Source organism: Schistocerca nitens, chromosome 6 (assembly GCF_023898315.1).
Source record: "Schistocerca nitens isolate TAMUIC-IGC-003100 chromosome 6, iqSchNite1.1, whole genome shotgun sequence".
NCBI classification, from domain to species: Eukaryota; Metazoa; Arthropoda; class Insecta; order Orthoptera; family Acrididae; genus Schistocerca; species Schistocerca nitens.
The window spans coordinates 638,158,111-638,179,363 of NC_064619.1; the positions used below are offsets into that span (position 1 = coordinate 638,158,111).

Here is a 21,253-nt window from a genome sequence, read left to right on the forward strand (position 1 = left end):
GCAAATCTAGCCAGTAGACCAAGATCTGCAGACAATGGAACACGAAGAAATCTTGTTGTGGGATAGGATGCATCCATGGCTGTACACTTCATTGTGGTTTTGCAAAGTACAGATATAAATGTAGATGTATAATTTGTATTGCTTCATTATTACAATGGATAACAGAAATAGCAGCCTAATTTACACTGGGAACAAAGCGAATACTATTAAACTAAATCCTTGTTCAGGTTGAAAAACGTTATTTGTAAGGTGATTGGCACTGTCAACATCCATGATTCCATGTGATGTCATCTTGGGTTCACAGGTACTGATTTGCAGCAGGTAAGTAGGCATGTATGAACACATCGGCTGCCCTTAAAAATAACCATTGCCTAGCTGTCATAACTGCATGGCATTACATTAAATATTATTATCAGTTGCAGAATAGTAAGCCTAAATTTTGTGATGATTGTGTTTCAGGTGGATGGTCACGTGCCTGGTGCTTCGGGATATAGTCGCTTGGGTCAGCAATATGGTGGTCTGGGATTTCACAGTCAGGACTCTTTTAACCTGGGACACAGTGCTTTGGGGTACGATGGCCAGGACTATGTTAGTCCAGTATATGATGGCCTGGGATATGGTCAACAGCAGTTTGGTGGTCTAGGATATCGTAGTCCAGGATATGGTTCTCCAGGTTATGGTAGCCAGGACCATGTTAGTCCAGTATATGATGGCCTGGGATATGGTCAACAGCAGTTTGGTGGTGTAGGACACCGTAGTCCAGGATATGGTTCTCCAGGTTATGGTGGCATGGGCCTTTCTAATGATGTCGGGATCAACATTCCGGCATATGAGCCGTATGGGACTTTGCCTCTGCAGTATCGCCAGTTTGGTGATATCGGATTTGGTGGGGTAGGATATGGCGGCACGGGCCTTCCTGCTGTTAACGTCGAGATTAACGATCCAGCATATGACGCACGTGGGCAGTTGTTAACAGTGAACGAAGCTGCAGTTCCTCTGGAGTATGGCCAATATAACCTACCTTCCACATACGCTGCACCTCTTCCCACTTCATATCAAGGAGGTAAGAAAAGACATCAGAGTGTTTTTACTGTTAAAACTGTAACAAGGTAGCCATTAGAAAGTCCAACCCCTCCTTTGAAAACATTTTTTGGGTCAAAATTGCTTAGTAGTTTTATAAGTGTGATAAGGAACAACACAAAAACAGGTACATCTTATAAGACACTTTGTTTCTTTGACAGAATTTCCAATCATTTCCTGAAACACTTTAAAACAAGTATTTCTATAAATAACCACCTCCCCATTTCGTTTACTTTTGTTTCTGTCGAACCAAACACTCATTTAAATTTTGGAAGATATCATTTTGTACTCCATGTGGAAGAATATGAAGGGCAGCAACTCAATTGTGCAACATACCACTGTGTTTATTTTTATTTTTAATGCGTATCACACTGTGACCATGCTAAAGCTATAAAATGTGTGTTTCGCTGTGCACTCCACAATCACTAATCATTCCTTAAATAAACATCTTGTCCAATCATATATCGGCATACACATGACATAGAGAACGCATAACGGAAATACTGACTTTAATGCAGTTTATTTACTGTCCAGCTTCAGTATAGGGCCATTTTCACGGCACTGTACGAAAACAAACCAAAGAAGCATTAAGTTACTGTGAACAACATGTAATTACGATAACAACATTCATTAGACGATACGTGAAATATGCAGTTATGAAATCGACATTACATACCATCGATTTTTCGAAATTCTAGGTACATACTTGCATTCAAGCAGAACAGTTCTAAAAACAATAACTGTGTGAAATGCAGGTACTAATTACTACAAATGAAGACATTAAACCGGCTAAGGATAGTCAAAAAAGAGTAACATATGAACACAGTGCCATGGTCAAGATGTTTGGAGTACAAAGTTAACACAGCATGAAACATACACGGAGACATCACTGATCACAACATCAAATTGTAAAAGACATATGCATAAAAAACTATACAAAATACTATAATGTATCTTATGTAAAACATGTAATAGACTAAAACAGACTCCAGGATTTTTAGGAGTTAGGGGAGTGTGAGTTTGTGGATTGGGCAGTATACTGATAATTAAGAACATGGGTAAAGTAAGCTCAAAAGAGTACAGCGTGTGCGTCGTTCATCCCCATATATGGCGAGACAGTAGAAAATATGGTAAGAAAAGTGTTAAGTAAGGAAGAAAATGAGCTATAAAGCCAGCAACAATTTTATAACAATATCTAAAGAGTGTGATATGGTTGTAATTATTACACCAAAAATCAAGCACTGTATGTCATTGCACAACATGGCAAGCAGAAAATACGAGCTGTAATCTTCTAGAGATAAGAAGGTATGCCAATGAAACGCCCTGCCAAACCCGTAGGACTGGACAAGTTGTAGGAATTGTGGAAGGGAGCCAGATGGAGTGGCTGTCAGTTACACTCGAAACAAAACATTTTATTTAGTTGTCCAAACAAAACATTTTATTTAGTTGTCCAAACATTACAGCGTAACTACTAAGTTTGACTATCGACAGAAATGACTATTTCTAAAACAGCTGAAGGTCCTTTTGAGACAGATGGCTCTAAGCTTTAACCTTAAACAGTATTTCATGTCAAGCGATGTAAGACTTGACTAGTCAGATAGATTAAGTATCTTTAATGTGGCTAAAGGCCGATAAATTTAAAACAACATAACTACAATAACTTTTCAATAGGCAGAAGGCCGAAGCTATATGACCACTAAGAAACCTTACACCACAAAGGCTAAAGGCCTTTGTCAAAAAAAGCTGCAATAAATTTTCCAAGGCAGAAGGCCCAAAGCTTTTAACCTTAAATAGTATTTAAGCCCAAAATTATGTAAGACTTGATAAGTAAGAATCCAAAATTTTGAAGTGGCTGAAGGCCCATCATTTTAAGAAAAATACAGTGACGATAAATTTTCAACAGGCAGAAGGCCCACAGCTTTATCTTTAAATTATGTAATACCTGACAAGTAAGAACCTTAAAACTTAAAGCTGCTGAGGGCGCATGCTTTTAAAACACAATACAGCTACAATAAATTTTCAACGATCAGAAAGCCCACAGCTTTATCTTCCAAAAGGTAATACCTGATAAGTAAGATTCTTAAAACTTAAAGTGGCCGAAGACCGATGCTTTAAAATCATACAATAAATTTTCAACAGGCAGAGGGCCCAAGCTTTATCTTCAGACAACATAAGACTTCCCAATTTAGAAAAACCTACTTTTAAAACGGATGAAGGCCTTTGATTTTAAAATCACAATTACAAACATACAAATTCCAACCATAGACTATGAGCCACTAAAAAAACACAAACGCCAACAAGAAAGACAGTACAGGCAACGGCTCTCAGATGTTTCCAGGCGGCTCGGTCTGCCCTTGAAGTCTTAATACTGCTTAGGTGAGACAAAAAATCGGCTCAACTATACTCGATCTGCCAGCAACACAACCAAAAGACAGTCAGGGACCCACTGACAAGACAACTTGCTAACCACCAACCAGTATAAGAGAGTTCCAATGCAAAACGTTACAGACATAGCCACACACAACCAAAAATATATTTAGCTGTCAAAACCTACAGACTAAGTTGGACAGCGACAACAGGTGCGGAAAGGATACTGAATGAATTTATGTCAGCAACGAGGGCAGGTAACCGGAACACCAACGGCCATAAGGCAGAAAATTCCGCTGGTGCACGTGAATTTCAAACCGACAAATATACTTATTACCACCACATGGCGGCTAAATTTTAACCAACTCGAACACTCTCTGTCGCTCCCAGGAATACAACCAACAGCGAACCACAACCAACAGGACAACGGGGCTTCATTAATGAAATCAGCACTCAACTTCCATTTCCTGGGTCGGTGAGGCACGAACCTCACAGCGCTTTGAACAGCCCCCTCATGCTCTGACACTGCGTAGAGGCCGCCAGTGGGTCCGGCAGACTGCTCCACACAGAAACTTGCTTGCTGTTCCACTCCCACCGACCGACTCGCTGCCCACCGTCAAGCCGGCATTTCAAACACCAGACCAAGGATGGTAGACAGTGCTAAGATCTATGCACACCACTGCTTCCACACTTAGAAAGAGGAAGAACCGCTGCATAATGGCTGTAACCTCAGGAAACCAAATGCAGAGTAACAGCCAAGTTTTAAAGCAACGCTTAAACTGGGGTCATCACGACTCAATCTCCCCTCCTCAAACTTAACCCAAGGAGTGGGTAATCCAAACGCTGAGCTACTTGAACTTAACCTGACTAAGGTGAACCAGATATTGCTCACCTGAACTGTTCTCTTTGACCAACAGATTTATCAGGCCTAATATACACATGAAACGAGGAGTACCCAAGAGACGAGGAGTACATTTACCAAGATTCCCACCGTGCACCTGCCTCCCTTGTAAACTGCGGACTTTAACCTGGTACCCCGGCCTGCCCTTAGAGGTTTCCCGATTACGATGATAACGCTCCGTTGGCTGGAATAGGATATTGTATTCCCCACAAGTTCGAAAGAGGGTAATTAACTGGGTAGGAAAAGATCAAGAATTCAGGCGTAGCTCGCAAGGCTTCATGACTGGCGGTATTAAAGGCAAAACTAAGCCAGAGAAGACCCATTTACTGGACGTTTTCTGATGATAAATAATCAGAGAAGACGTAAGATTCCAATTAACTCTGTCCACAAAGGACCCCTGGGGATAATAGAGGATGGTGGTGACATGCTTGACACTGCTCTGAAAACAGAAGGCCTTGAAAGGGCCCGAAAGAAAGGCAGGACCGTTATCGCCAGCTGCTTGTGTAGCTGACAATCGCTGAAGATACTAGTTAAGTGATTGATGGTGGTGTTAGCGGTAACGCTACTTCTCGCAAGGAGTCAAGTAAATCTAAAGAACCCATCGATTACAAATAGTAAATATCAATGCCCTCTTTTAGTACGAGGTAAAGGCCCCAAGCCGGCCGAAGTGGCCGTGCGGTTAAAGGCGCTGCAGTCTGGAACCGCAAGACCGCTACGGTCGCAGGTTCGAATCCTGCTTCGGGCATGGATGTTTGTGGTGTCCTTAGGTTAGTGAGGTTTAACTAGTTCTAAGTTCTAGGGGACTAATGACCTCAGCAGTTGAGTCCCATAGTGCTCAGAGCCATTTGAACCATTTTTAAAGGCCCCAAATAATCAATATGGACCTTGTGCATGGGAGAGATATCTCGTTCAGAACGCAACCAACCTTGTTGAAGAGTATTGCTGGGTTTGGCTACATTACACAAGCGGCTTTGGGATACCATTTGTCTCACATCCTGCTCCATGGAGGGCCAAGTTAAAGGCTCCATGATTGTTCTGGAGAGTGTTAAAGTCCCTAAATGGCCACCCAGCAACGAATTATGAAAATAGCAAATGACCAGACGTACCAACGTTACAGGCAAACAGACTGCTTAGCATTGCCGACCTTCCTGCAAAGAATACCCCTCTTGACCTCATACTCGTCCTAGGGCTCTCCTACCAACACACGTTGCTTAATACCGGCCCAAACATTGTCCTGATTCTGATGCTAAGCAATGTCTTCGAACAAAAGGGGAATTTCACCCAACATCATGCAATTAAGATTGTCGCGCTCCACCTGCTCCCTTCTCTCACTAACCGTAGCTTCGGTAAACATCCAGCTGAGTACATCGGCAAGGACATTTTCAGCGCCTTTCACATGTTCGACTTCGAACTGAAATGCCGAAATACGCACTGCCCACCTGGCAATACGGCTAGTTTTATGCGGCCTGGCCAATACCCAGCTCAACGCTTCATTGTCAGTTTACAATTGGAAAACCCGATGTTCAAGGTGGAAGCGGTACTTCTCTAAGGCAAATAAAACAACCAAGGCCTCGCACTCATAGACAGAGCATTTACGCGCGGCATTTGTTAACCGACGAAACTTGTAAGCTAATGATTGTCTTTGCCCCTCAAACTCCTGGACTAGAACAGCTGAAATCCTCGCATTAGACGCGTCAGTCTGCACAATAAACCTTTTATTAAAATCGGGTACCACAAGAACCGGAGGGTTACCTATCGGTGTCTTAATGTGCTCACAGGCAGCTTCCTGGGCGGATCCCCATTCAAAACTCACACCCTTTCGGTGCAACTGATTTAAGGGTGCTGCCAACTGAGCAAAATTAGGAACAAAGCGTCTAAAGTAATTTCCCATGCCTATAAATTTAGCAGTTCCCCACTTGTCAGTAGGAGGAGGCAATGCCCGCAGGGCTTTCGTTTGCTCTTGGTCAATGCGAATACTCTGACGCGACACAATATGGCCTAAGAAAGTCACCTCCTGCTTATCTAGCGTGATTTTACTAGGTTTAACAGTTAGACCGGCTCCCTGTAACCTCTAGAGAACTTGCCGGATATGACTCAAATGATCCTCAAACGAACGACGTCCAAGTAATTATAGACACAGACTAACTTCAAGTCACCAAGGATATTATCCTACAAACGAGTGAGTACCGCCGCTTTGGTAGCTAGTCCAAAAGGAAATCTGTTAAACTCGAACAAGTTCCAATCGATACAAAAGGTAGTAACATGTTTACATTCCTGAGGCAAAGGAATTTGATAATGGGCCTGATTCAAATCAAGGACCATAAACCAATTAGCGCCGGGAAACCAAGTAAAAGAATAATGCTCATCTGGCAGGGGTACTAATTCAAGTAGAACCTTAGCGTTCAAATGGCGGTAGTGAACCACTGGTCTGTAACCGCGCCCCTGATCTTTATGTACCAAAAATATTGGATAAGCAAAAGCCAAAGTAGAGGGTCTAATCACTACTTGTAGGAGCATCTGAGTGATCTTAGCCCTGAGTATCTTCGCCTTCGGGGGTGAGTGGCGATATGGAGACTGCCTAACTAGAATATTATCGGAAAGACGGATATGCTATTTGAGAATGCTAGTGACACCAAGGTTATCCCTAAGGAGTTGGGGAGGTCTGATTGGGCAAGAGATGGGCCAAATCTAATTCATAAGCTGCAACCTCCAAGGCGAAGCCCTTGGCAGTCTGCCGTACACTAGGTTTAGCACACTCGCAAAGGCCAAACCTCTCGCTAGGAGAAAACTTAAAGGAAAAGGTGTGTCGGGAATAATCAAAGATCAACCCGGTTTTATGGATGAAATCACATCCCAATATTAGATTAACAGGCAGTTCTTTAACGAAGGCTAAAGATATAGGCCAGGAAAAATCGACAACCGATATACTCCCCGGACCCAACCCTGCAGAGGTAACCCCTGGTCTTTGGCCACCCGACATCACTGCACCGGTTAAGGGACCGAACGAGATTTGGTAAGATGCCCAAATTCCAAAAACCACTCAAAACTCAATAACGAAAAGAAACTACCAGAATTGAAGAGCGCGGAAACGGGTTCGCAACCTACCCCAGAACAAACACATGGCAAAAGGGGTGATGAGGATGTGACCACCCGGGTAGGCCTAGGCCTAAAGGTTCGAACCCGGCGTCATCTATTGGCTCTAGGAGCACGAGGCTGAATACAAGAGCGTACCAAATGAGCTGTACTGCCGCATTTGAAACAGTGCCGCAGTTTCCTTTTGATAACTTGAACGGATACAGATAATCCGGAATCGGCGCCTATGTCGCTCTCCTTACCCTCCTGAGGTACGTGGCTCTCAAGGGATAATGCGGATGCTGTTATAACCGCATCACGGAGCTCTACCCAGGTTTCAGGCTGCTTACAGAAAACAAAATGCGACCTATCCACCACACACATTCCCTTAAGAACGATAGAGACTAATTCTTGTTCAGGTAAATCAATCAATAAGGTTAAAGAGGCTGTCTGGACTCTATTGACTGCTCTTGACCCCGCTGCACTTCCCAAGTGTAACGACACTCGAGTTGTTTCCGAACCCCTGGGGTCAACCTTTGGCTAATTACAAGATCCATTAATTGCCGCAAGGAAAGCCCTATGCCATGGCACTTGAGAGGAGGTTCTGCAACTAGCCTCTAACTAACGGGTACAAAAATGACAAAATTACTTGGTGCGAAACGCGAAAGGCGGCCACGTGCTGGTATAGACGAATCAGCAACTACAACAATTTCTCCACCTGATCAAGTCGCTCTACAACCAATTCAGTAATATCCCGAAAGAAATAATCCAGAGAATTAGGCAACTTAGCAAACACAGCATCTAACTTAAAACGGAACAGTGCCACCGACGAACTGGCACTCATGCTCTCGCTGATAGCGCACATCGCTATCTACAAACTTCCTCTCATCCAACTCAAAACATGTAAGCTTAAACTGTAATGCACTTACCAGGTTCCCCAACTCAACGGTCAATTTTTTTCTGTTGATCCCCCAAATATAGCATACTTAAATCGGCTACCCGATTAGTTAAATACATCATCTTTGCCCGCACTCGATCCAGCTGACTGTCACTAGCATGGTTTCCCTCTAGGAGACAAATAGTGTCCTCAAGGTCCTTAATAGCCTCAAACACAAATTTAATCGCCGCTCCTGTCTCACTGACCACCGCCGACGTGACGTCAACTGGCTGCAGCACGGCAGCGCGCAAACGGCCACCAATTCCGGAACACTTCCCTCAATCGATTGGCACCTTATTGCCAACTAGTAGACAATGTGGTCTTTCCTGAACAGACCGATCCCCAGACACTGCCTGACTGCCATTTTGACAAGCACCTGAAACATGTCAAACCGAGAGTAATAGGGTACCATCAAATACAAACGGAAACAAGAGTGTAACTAACAGCAACTAGAATGGCAAGCACTAGCGCAACCACGCTCTGCTACCAGTGAAATGCCCTACCACTCTCGCAAAACAGGACAAGTAGTAGGAATTGTGGAATGGGGCCAGAAAGAGCGGCTGTCAGTTACACTCCAAACATTACATTTTATTTAGCTGTTCAAACATTACAGCGCAACCTCTAAGCTTAACTATTGACAGAAAGTCTGTAATTCTAAAACGGCTAACGGTCCATGAATTAAATACAACTGCTATAAATACCTTTTTTGAGACATGTAGCTCTAGGCATTAACCTTAAATAGTATTTAAGGCATAGCGATGTAAGATTTGACTAGTCAGATACATTAAGTTTTTTTAAAGCGGCTGAAGGCAGATAAATTTAAAACATAAAAAACTATAATAACCTTTCAATACGCAGAAGGCCCAAGCTCTGTGACCAATAAGAAACCTTAAACCAAAACTGCTGAAGGCCTTTGTTAAAAAAAACGAATCAATTTTCCAAGGCAGAAGGCCGAACGCTTTTAGCTATAATTATATTTAAGCCGAAGTGATGTAAGACTTGAAAAGTAAGAACGGAAATTTTAAAGTGGCTGAAGGCCCATCGTTTTATGAACAATACAAAGACAATAAATTTTCAACAGGCTGAAGACCCACAGCTTTATCTTGGAGGAATGTAATACTTGATAAGTAAGGAACTTAACACTTAAAGCAGGTGAGGGCCCATGCTTTTAAATAACAATACAGCTACAATAAATTTTCAGTGGGCAGTGAGCCCACAGGTTTATCTTCCAAAAGGTAATACCTAATAAGTAAGATCCTTAAAAATTAAACCGGCTGAATGTCGATGCTTCAAAACAATACAATAAATTTTCAACAGGCAGAGGGCCCAAGCTTTATCTTCAGACAATGTAAAACTTTCCCATTTTAGAAAAACTTACTTTTCAAAGAGCTGAAGGCCTTTGATTTTATAAACGCAATTACAAGCATACAAATTCCAACCATCGGCTATGAGCCATTAAAAATACACAATTAAATGCCAACAAAAAAGGCAGTAAAGGCAATGGCGCTCAGAAGTTTCCAGGGGGCTCGGTCTGCCCTTAGGTGAGACAAGAAATCGGCCGAACTATACTCGATCCGCTGGCAACACAACCAAGAGAGAGCCAGGGACCTACCGACAAGATGACTTGCTAACTACCGACCAGTATACGAGAATTCCAAAGCCAAAACTTTACAGACATATCCGCCCACAACCAAAAATACATTAAGCTGTCGAAACCTACAGACCATGTTGGACAGCAACAACAGGTGAGGAAAGGACACTGCCTGAATTTACGTCAGTGACCAGAGCAGGTAGCCACAACACTAACGGCCAAAAGGCAGATGAATTTCAAACTGACAAGTATAGTTAATTCCACCACATGGCGGCTAAATCTTAACCAACTCGAACACTCGCTGTTGCTCCCAGGAATACCACCAGCCTTGAACCACCAACCTAGGGGACAACGTGAACAGACTGGCTTCGGTAATTAAATCACCACTCAACTTTCATGTCCTGGGTCGGTGAGCCACGAACCTCACAGCACTCGGGACAGCCGCCACACACTCTGACACTGCGTAGAGACCGCCAGCGGGCCCGGCCCACTGTGCCACCAGGAGTCTTGCTTCCTGATCCTGTCCAACCGACCGACTCGCCGCACCGGCACTATAAAGACCAGACCAAAGATGATATACAGTGCTAATATCGATACACACCACTACTGCCACGTGTAGAAAGAGGAAGAACCACGGCATAACGGCAACAACCGCGGGAAGCTAAATGCGGAGTAACAGCCAAGTTTTAAAGCAATGCATAAGCCGGGGTCAGGACGGCTCAGCCAACAAGGCTCAATCATCATTCTACGTCAGAAGCAACAAAAGACAATAAAGGTATAGCGACATTTATATTAAACATTTACACCTGTGTGTCATTGCAAGAGCGAAGACAAGAAAGCAATACAGGTGGCAGAGTAGAAGACCCTGTGGTAGCATGAAAATACCATATAAATCTGACATCCTATATTTCCAATGAGATAACGAAGTTACTCTGGTTATTCATATTGCATTAGAATCACTTTGTACTTAATATCCCCGTTGGGTGTACAATCATCCTTGCGAATTATACAGTTTCTACCAGTACATCTGTGGTAAAATTAGAAATACAAAGGGTACAACTTGCCAGTCTTACTAGAGTCTGATTATGAATTTTCACATAAATGTGAGTGAAAGTAAATGTCATGAAAGGATAAAATATTAAGGAGGAAAAATCAGCTGTGAAACTCCGCAACATTTAGATAAAAAAGCCAAGACATAATCCTCAAATTACCAAATAGGAAGATATACCAACATAGTTAACATTATTAATCACATTCAGCATGAAACAACAACAATAAGAAGTTATACAAATGGTGGAACTTACCAATATCACTAGTCTCACATATTAAAATCTACAAAAATGTAAGGATGATTGTAAACCCAGAAAGGTTCAAAAATGGTTCAAATGGCTCTGAGTACTATGGCACTTAACATCTATGGTCATCAGTCCCCTAGAACTTAGAACTACTTAAACCTAACTAACCTAAGGACAGCACACAACACCCAGCCATCACGAGGCAGAGAAAATCCCTGACCCCGCCGGGAATCGAACCCGGGAACCCGGGCGTGGGAAGCGAGAATGCTACCGCACGACCACGAGATGCGGGCTAAACCCAGAAAGGATACCAGTTTTAATGAATTACCGTAATTGTAATGACTTTGAAAAATTAGGATGCTAGGGATTGATCTTGATAAATGTGCTTACACCTTCATTGTTTTGTCTTACTTCTGACGTAGACTGCTGATGTTACATATATGTGCATACCTTTATATTAGTCATAAACTTACATTTTCAACTTACCATATGATGTAATAACATATTGTGCCTAATATTAGCCATAATAATTACATATGTCACACATTTGGTTTATTTTGCTAGGGCAGTTATCGTTGGTTTTGTAGCTTATCCTCCCTCGCTTATCACTTTACTTACCATATTTTCCAGACACTCGGCAGTCACGAGAATAAACTGGCAGACAAGCTACACCGTTTTTTGACTTTTATTTTAGTCTTTTACATGTTTCACATAAGGTGCATTATATTATTTTGTACAGTATTTTATGAAAATGTGTTTTGACCCTGTAATCTTCAATGTTTTCGTCTACGATACATGTTGTGTCGTCTTCCTACACCATGGTCCTTGAACGTGATACTGTTTCCATATATAATTCTGTTGTTGACTGTCCTGAACCAACTTAATGCCTTTATTTTTTGCTGTGACTAGTGTCTGTATTTCATATAGTTATATTGTTCATAATTGTTCTGTTTGAGTTTAGTTATGTACTTTGTATTTAAAAAATGAGGGATATGTAGTGATGATTTCGTAATTGGTATTTGACGAAAGAATTTTCTTCTGAATATTGTTATCATAATTTCTGACCTTGCACGTGATATTGACCACAACAGTTTACTGCAACTCTTGTTTCGTTTTCGTAAAGTATCGTGAAAATGGTCCTGGACCGAAACTAGTCAGTAAATACATCCCATTAAAGGCAGCTTTTACGTTATGCGTTTCCTGCTTCATGAAAGAAATTCCTCACATTGGTATAACACGTTCTCGTATCACATGGTGCAACTTCTAAGCCTTCTGAAAGGTCTTTCTGCACTGTCTACACTACACAGTCTTCAAAATAAAAAGTTTGAAATTGAATCACAAAGCCAATAGAGAATCGTGTGACTACAATTCCGACGACGGACCACATTCTAGTGTATCAGACATTATTACAAAAAATATTGCTTCAAATCATTCGATGGCTATGGTGAGTTAACGAAATCCTCTGCGTTTGCTCCTCGGAAGCACATTAACCGTTTCTTTCAGCTTTTCAGCATTAGGAGGGATCTTCGTATGGTTTGGTATAATCTCACCAGTCACTGTCTGCTTGGTTACTGGGATACCTGAATGTGAGGACAGATCAACGTTTCATTCAGCGTCAAGACTGTGTACACAAAGTAGATGTAATTTATTGTGTTTATCCATTATTACATTCTGCAATGATACGTAACGTTTTCCGATGTGAATGTGCTACACACTGATTCGACTTACACGTGGAACCGAATGACGTGAATGTCACCACGTAGAGCCTCAGAGGCATGAGACCCTATTCTATGTAGGAGTGGAAATCAAGCTTGAAGTGAATTGTTTGTTAATAGAGATTTGCCATCAGAAGGCAGGTGAACAGGAAGCAACATCCGATAACCAAAACGCCCGAGAAGAGGCCAACATCCTTTACTGCATAGCCTGAGACCTTCGCTTTGTACGCGAGAGCTAAAGTCATTCGCCTTTACTGTGTTATTGTTATGCATTACAGTATCAAGCGACTCCTCAGAAGGAAGTGAGTACCGATGTTCCTGTATTCGCTAGTGAAGTACTCAGATGGCAGTTGTCATTTATGGACAATGAATTCAACCAAGCACAGGGTAGTGTGCCACCTTAATACAGTGAAGTTGCAAGGGCGGTCTGTTTGATCCAAAAAGAATGGATTTTCGCTCGTCTTGCTGCAGATGCCAATGTCTCTCCACCTGTCATCCATAGGTGTGGGATACACTAGAGGCTGACACAAGACCACTTGAACAACGTGGCCGACGCATTACAGCTTCACGCGAAGACTGATACGTCGCGACTTCGTACGGCTACCGCTGGAGTAGTGTGGTACGGCCTCTGAAGGGCCGCTGGATCAGCTGTGTCCCGTCATTTTGTAAAGAGCAGGTTCTTTTATTTATTTGGCCTTCCGAATAGCAACCCGATCTAGCCATCAATGTTACAATGTACATAGAATTTAATACAAGAATACAGAAATGCATATTTACAAGTAGAGAAAGCTCAAACCATCACAGTTGTGTCCACTACATTTTTGCTATAGTTATAAAAAGAACAGTTAAAATTGTGTTGAGTTACAGTTCACACCGTTCCTCAAATATCTTCGGAAGCAAGCCAGAAAAATAGAATATGTACACCATTAAGAACTGCAGATTGGGCCAGTAGTCGTAAGGAACATAACAATCAATTTATAAAGGCGAATGTCTTTGGTAAATGAAAGAGAACCTGTTCATTGAGAAAAGCGGTATTCCACACTCAGAAATGTCTTCAGAAAGTCTAATTGTTAACAGTCAAATTTGGGACGGATACACATGATGTGGTTGACATCATCTTGCGACTCAGTGTCACACGTACATGTCGGCGAAGCATTAACGTTGATCCGATGTTGGTGTTGAGGAAAGGAGACGTGATTGAAACGAAATTCTACGATAATGTAAATCGTGGATCGGTCCGAATGTGTCATCATGAAGCACGGCTGTGAAGGAATCCGTGGTTGGAGGATAGCATAATAGCTGCCTTTCGTCTGCTGTGAAGTGTTCCACATCTCTTGCCATTGTTAGTTTGCGTCTGTGTAAGGTAATTTCAGATCCAGGACAGCGACTTAAAATGTCGCTTGCTTGGCTGATGCATCAGTTCCCTCTTTATACTGGATTGTCCTCCCTAGCCGTGCGCTACGGATATATTGCGAAACTACATCCAAGGTATAGCGAGTAGGTGTTCTGTTCCATCTCAGGTGTTGAATATTTTGAAGAACGCTTTGAGAGTCAGAGACAATTAATATTTCGGGGAAGGAAGTGGAACAGACAAACTTTAGAGCTTCCAGAAGTGCCATTGTATTCTGCGTAAATATAAAAGTGCTTGGGGGCAGTTTGAAATTTTTCCGAACGTGAATCTGGGGGCTCAGAAATACACCAGTATACTCTTACAGTGTAATTTCGGTTCCATCCGTATATACACAGGGAAAACCAGGCCACTGAGCTGCAACAACTTGCTTAATCTGCTACTGACAATAACGCTTTACAAACAGTTTATATTAAAATAATGGACTGGAATATGAGAGCTGAGTATATGAAGATCGTAGTCAGAAAGAAGCAAATGCGATGAACATAGTATAGAACGTATGACAGGTGACCAAGTATGAAGCTGGTACAAACGGCCGGAGCTGTATTCCTCCTATGGGAGGCAATCCAAAGTCGGTAAACATAGTCTTTCCTTTGGTAGACAAAAATGTCCATGTAGGTCATACATTGAATGTAGAATTTATCCGATAACATTTGGCTTCCAATGCTCAAGGGCATTTCCCCTGTTTCCATTAAATGAGCCTTGGTGGTGGACTATCGCTCCAAGATAGGTACGAATGGCTCTGAAGTATCTAGTTTGATGAGATGAACTTCTGCCGCGTTGTGGTACAGTTGCAGCCACAGTCTGGCCGAGATCGAATACTCCCAGGGTACATGAAGAAGGGGTTACGAGACGTCCTGCTTGACTACCCCGTTTGACACGACAGCGTCTCAGAGCCGCCTTCAATTCTGACATTCCCATGTGAACTGGCAACTTCATCACTGGCGAAATGTGTTATTCGCAGACGAGTCCCGATTTCGTCTGACGAAAAGTGAGGACCGTGTTGTAGACGCCGTGATGAGTGGTACCTGACGAATATTGTCCATTTAATTAACAGATTCGGCGAAGGTTTTGCGACGTGTGGGGAGGCATCAGTTTTAACAGTCTCACAGATCTTCTCGTTGTCCATGGTCGCCTTACCGCCAGGCAGTACACCCAACATACACTGTTGGACAGTGTGGTGGATGCTGAGTAAGTTGTCGGCCCTGAATACCTTCTCATGCTCCATAATGCTAGGAGCCATAGGGCATCAGTAGGGATGTTTTGTGCCGCCGCGACACTGAAGTACTGTAAAGGCCAAACACCATCGAGCATGTGTGGGAGGCACCTGACAGACGGGTTCATGGTCGTGCTGTTCCACCAAAGACTGTCCCAGAACTCTCAAGGGCTCTCATTGGAATATGGGAACTGAAAACACTGGCTGACGTCTGTAGACTTTTACGGAGCATGCCAAGTAGATGTCTAGTGGTGAGAAACGCCCACGGAAGGCATATACATTACTATCAGTGTCCAATGAAAAGCATAGAGGATGAGGGGATGAATCATATCTCTTCTTTCTTTTCAGTGCCCCATTTGAGTATTGTTTTTGTGAGGAAACGATGATACTTTGTTGTTTACTTAATTTCTGGAAGGTAAAGGTATAATTCGGTAACATACCCAGTCCTCCATTATTAGTCAGTGGTGTATGGAAGACATCAAAAGCGTGTTCGTCTAGTTCTGTTGAACAGTATACATTGCCTGACAAATAAAGTGAAGCACTCGGAAGACACAGTCAGATGTCAATGTGACGTCGTACATGTACACAAGATCGGCGGGTATGTGATTAGACTGCCAATTCTCTGAGACTGGTTTCGCCTCCAGAGTGCATTAGTGTTGTTGGTGTCCATTGCCAGGTCTTGCATGCTATATAAGAGGGTTGAAAATCGTCAGATGTCGAGTGACTGTTGTAAAGGACATAGAGGTGAAGCATTCTTGTGACAGAAAGCGCTATCAGCACGTGAGAGAGCTTGAAAGGTGCCCCACTAGTAGGATAGCAGGGTTTGTATAGGACAAGATAGACACTGAGTATCAGATTACACCGATAAAGATATCCAGTGTCAGGCTACCTACTTGGGTTCTGTGGTAGCCCCACTGCCTCTCCCCTGGGGAACCACTGGGATTCGATCAAGGTCACCCAGGAGAATCGCCAGCTCCTCCCTTCTCCCACTATGTCCCTTTCCACATCTTCGCAGTCTACCAATGAGGATCATGCATCCCATCTTCACCTACCACATCATCATCTTGTATAACTAGAATACTTGTGTGGCTGGAGTTCAGTCAGGAGATCGGCAGCATAGGGACATATTGTGGACTGTATCTACTTGCTAATAACAAATGACTTTAAATCACGTCACTTGAGTTCTAGGCCAAGGATATTAGTTTGTAACAGTCTAATATTGCGTCATTCAAAGCACCAAAAGAGACTACACCCAGGCAGATATGTATGTACACTCATTCTTACACAGCAGAACGTATTTTTCAATTTTTTTTTTATTTTCGTCAATATTATGTATTTTTTTACCCATTTCGCATGTTTATCAGAGATTCCGTAGTTATACATACACTCCTTTAAATGGAAAAAAGAACACATTGACACCGGTGTGTCAGACCCACCATACTTGCTCCGGACACTGCGAGAGGGCTGTACAAGCAATGATCACACGCACGGCACAGCGGACACACCAGGAACCGCGGTGTTGGCCGTCGAATGGCGCTAGCTGCGCAGCATTTGTGCACCGCCGCCGTCAGTGCCAGCCAGTTTGCCGTGGCATACGGAGCTCCATCGCAGTCTTTAACACTGGTAGCATGCCGCGACAGCGTGGACGTGAACCGTATGTGCAGTTGACGGACTTTGAGCGAGGGCGTATAGTGGGCATGCGGGAGGCCGGGTGGACGTACCGCCGAATTGCTCAACACGTGGGGCGTGAGGTCTCCACAGTACATCGATGTTGTCGCCAGTGGTCGGCGGAAGGTGCACGTGCCCGTCGACCTGGGACCGGACCGCAGCGACGCACGGATGCACGCCAAGACCGTAGGATCCTACGCAGTGCCGTAGGGGACCGCACCGCCATTTCCCAGCAAATTAGGGACACTGTTGCTCCTGGGGTATCGGCGAGGACCATTCGCAACCGTCTCCATGAAGCTGGGCTACGGTCCCGCACACCGTTAGGCCGTCTTCCGCTCACGCCCCAACATCGTGCAGCCCGCCTCCAGTGGTGTCGCGACAGGCGTGAATGGAGGGACGAATGGAGACGTGTCGTCTTCAGCGATGAGAGTCGCTTCTGCCTTGGTGCCAATGATGGTCGTATGCGTGTTTGGCGCCGTGCAGGTGAGCGCCACAATCAGGACTGCATACGACCGAGGCACACAGGGCCAACACCCGGCATCATGGTGTGGGGAGCGATCTCCTACACTGGCCGTACACCACTGGTGATCGTCGAGGGGACACTGAAAAGTGCACGGTACATCCAAACCGTCATCAAACCCATCGTTGTATCATTCCTAGACCGGCAAGGGAACTTGCTGTTCCAACAGGACAATGCACGTCCGCATGTATCCCGTGCCACCCAACGTGCTCTAGAAGGTGTAAGTCAACTACCCTGGCCAGCAAGATCTCCGGATCTGTCCCCCATTGAGCATGTTTGGGACTGGATGAAGCGTCGTCTCACGCGGTCTGCACGTCCAGCACGAACGCTGGTCCAACTGGGGCGCCAGGTGGAAATGGCATGGCAAGCCGTTCCACAAGACTACATCCAGCATCTCTACGATCGTCTCTATGGGAGAATAGCAGCCTGCATTGCTGCGAAAGGTGGATATACACTGTACTAGTGCCGACATTGTGCATGCTCTGTTGCCTGTGTCTATGTGCCTGTGGTTCTGTCAGTGTGATCATGTGATGTATCTGACCCCAGGAATGTGTCAATAAAGTTTCCCCTTCCTGGGACAATGAATTCACGGTTTTCTTATTTCAATTTCCAGGAGTGTATTTTCCGAAATTTTTCGCATTTTACCAATTTACGCAATATCAACGCTACAGCTCCGATGATGTGTCGACGTCATGATGCTGTCAAGCAATCACAGTGCAGTGTGTGTCTGAAATAGCTATCATTGCTACTGAGCATCCCACTCACAATTTTCATCTTTTATAACTGAGACACTTGAGTGGGCCACGCCCGGGTTCCCGGGTTTGATTCCCGGCGGGGTCAGGGATTTTCTCTGCCTCGTGATGACTGGGTGTTGTGTGATGTCCTTAGGTTAGTTAGATTTAAGCAGTTCAAAGTTCTAGGGGACTGATGACCATAGATGTTTAGTCCCATAGTGCTCAGAGCCATTTGAACTTGAGTGGGCGCCATAGAGAGAGAGTTCTAAGCTGTGGCTGTTACGTCACTTGAGGCTTATGTGTTAATAGTAATAAAATCTTTCATCATTCAGGCAACACCAGACACCTCACTAAGGTAAATATGTAAGTGCTCTCATCTTTTTACATTTGCCACTATTTTACACATTTTAACCAATTACATGAAGAGGGTCTGGACATCATGTCTACAGCACATCGTTATGTGTTGCGTCACACCCTGTCACAATGTCTCTACAACGTTTCATGATGTCACGCCGACATCACTGATGCTCTCACCTGATCAGAGAGCAGCACGCTCGCGATTTAGGTTTCATCGCTAAGACACCACTCCATTACTATATTATATATTTTAATATAAACTGTTCGGTAATTGTTATTGTGAGTAGCGGATTCAGAAATTAGTTGCAGCTCAGTGGCCTGGTTTTCCCTTTGTATATACCAATAGATCCAAAATTTCACCGTAAGGGAATAATGGATGTGCATTTCTCTGCCTCAGATTCAGATCCGGAAAACCTTGAAACTACCCCCAATAGCTTCTATATTTAAGACGGAGACACTGGCACTTCTGGAAGTTCCTACATTTTTCAGTTCCACTCTCTTCTGCGAGGTCTTAATTGTGTCTGACTCTCAAAGCTTCCTTCCGAAACATTCAACACCCAAGATGGAACCAAACACCTAACCGCTACATCTTGGATGTGGTTTCGAAATACATCACTGTGTATGTGTTAGCAACGAAGACATTGGTAGAAATAATGGCGTCACCAGATATAGATGACATTAGCAAATTCTATTACCAAAGATTGTGTATGCATAAGAAATACCACACCATGATAGACAAACCCACTGCAACACTACATTGTGTGACTGTGTGACAACATAGCAAAAATTGTGATGATTATAACAAATAAGACACTGGGATATCAATAGAAAGCCACCTGCTAAGTTACCACAACACTACTAGATTATGTGACATCGTAGTGAATTTCTGATTATTCCAACCAAAGATACAGTGTGTGTAACATAGCGCTAAATCCTACACCAAGAGAAAGAACTGATCAATATGAGCAAATAACACATCTGAAGCATGGCGCCTGACGGACAACCCATCCCTCGTACCCTGAAACGTGGTGTATAGCTACGCCCATTGTCCACTGAAACCTCCAATCGCAGAGAAAGCTGCGGTGTAATCCTCTGCGGCCTGGTGGCTGATGCAATTGACACTGCTGCAGTATCATTTCCGACTGAGGGATCTCCCACTTGCAGTAATAACAGCAAACATATCCCAACACGTCGATGGATCTATCAAAGACGACTACAATATACACTCCTGGAAATTGAAATAAGAACACCGTGAATTCATTGTCCCAGGAAGGGGAAACTTTATTGACACATTCCTGGGGTCAGATACATCACATGATCACACTGACAGAACCACAGGCACATAGACACAGGCAACAGAGCATGCACAATGTCGGCACTAGTACAGTGTATATCCACCTTTCGCAGCAATGCAGGCTGCTATTCTCCCATGGAGACGATCGTAGAGATGCTGGATGTAGTCCTGTGGAACGGCTTGCCATGCCATTTCCACCTGGCACCTCAGCTGGACCAGCGTTTGTGCTGGACGTGCAGACCGCGTGAGACGACGCTTCATCCAGTCCCAAACATGCTCAATGGGGGACAGATCCGGAAATCTTGCTGGCCAGGGTAGTTGACTTACACCTTCTAGAGCACGTTGGGTGGCACGGGATACATGCGGACGTGCATTGTCCTGTTGGAACAGCAAGTTCCCTTGCCGGTCTAGGAATGGTAGAACGATGGGTTCGATGACGGTTTGGATGTACCGTGCACTATTCAGTGTCCCCTCGACGATCACCAGTGGTGTACGGCCAGTGTAGGAGATCACTCCCCACACCATGATGCCGGGTGTTGGCCCTGTGTGCCTCGGTCGTATGCAGTCCTGATTGTGGCGCTCACCTGCACGGCGCCAAACACGCATACGACCATCATTGGCACCAAGGCAGAAGCGACTCTCATCGCTGAAGACGACACGTCTCCATTCGTCCCTCCATTCACGCCTGTCGCGACACCACTGGAGGCGGGCTGCACGATGTTGGGGCGTGAGCGGAAGACGGCCTAACGGTGTGCGGGACCGTAGCCCAGCTTCATGGAGACGGTTGCGAATGGTCCTCGCCGATACCCCAGGAGCAACAGTGTCCCTAATTTGCTGGGAAATGGCGGTGCGGTCCCCTACGGCACTGCGTAGGATCCTACGGTCTTGGCGTGCATCCGTGCGTCGCTGCGGTCCGGTCCCAGGTCGACGGGCACGTGCACCTTCCGCCGACCACTGGCGACAACATCGATGTACTGTGGAGACCTCACGCCCCACGTGTTGAGCAATTCGGCGGTACGTCCACCCGGCCTCCCGCATGCCCACTATACGCCCTCGCTCAAAGTCCGTCAACTGCACATACGGTTCACGTCCACGCTG

At 44.3% G+C, this 21,253-nt stretch overlaps 1 protein-coding gene across 1 annotated transcript in view; it reads left to right on the top strand.

Moving 5' to 3' along the window:
• Positions 1 to 271: 271 nt before the first annotated feature.
• Positions 272 to 21,253, top strand: part of LOC126263549 (shematrin-like protein 2) — an 80,944-nt gene continuing 59,962 nt past the window's right edge. The window contains exons 1-2 of the mRNA XM_049960642.1: positions 272 to 304; positions 460 to 1,063. Of these exons, the coding sequence (XP_049816599.1) occupies positions 272 to 304; positions 460 to 1,063 (637 nt within the window). The remainder of the gene's footprint in view (positions 305 to 459; positions 1,064 to 21,253) is intronic.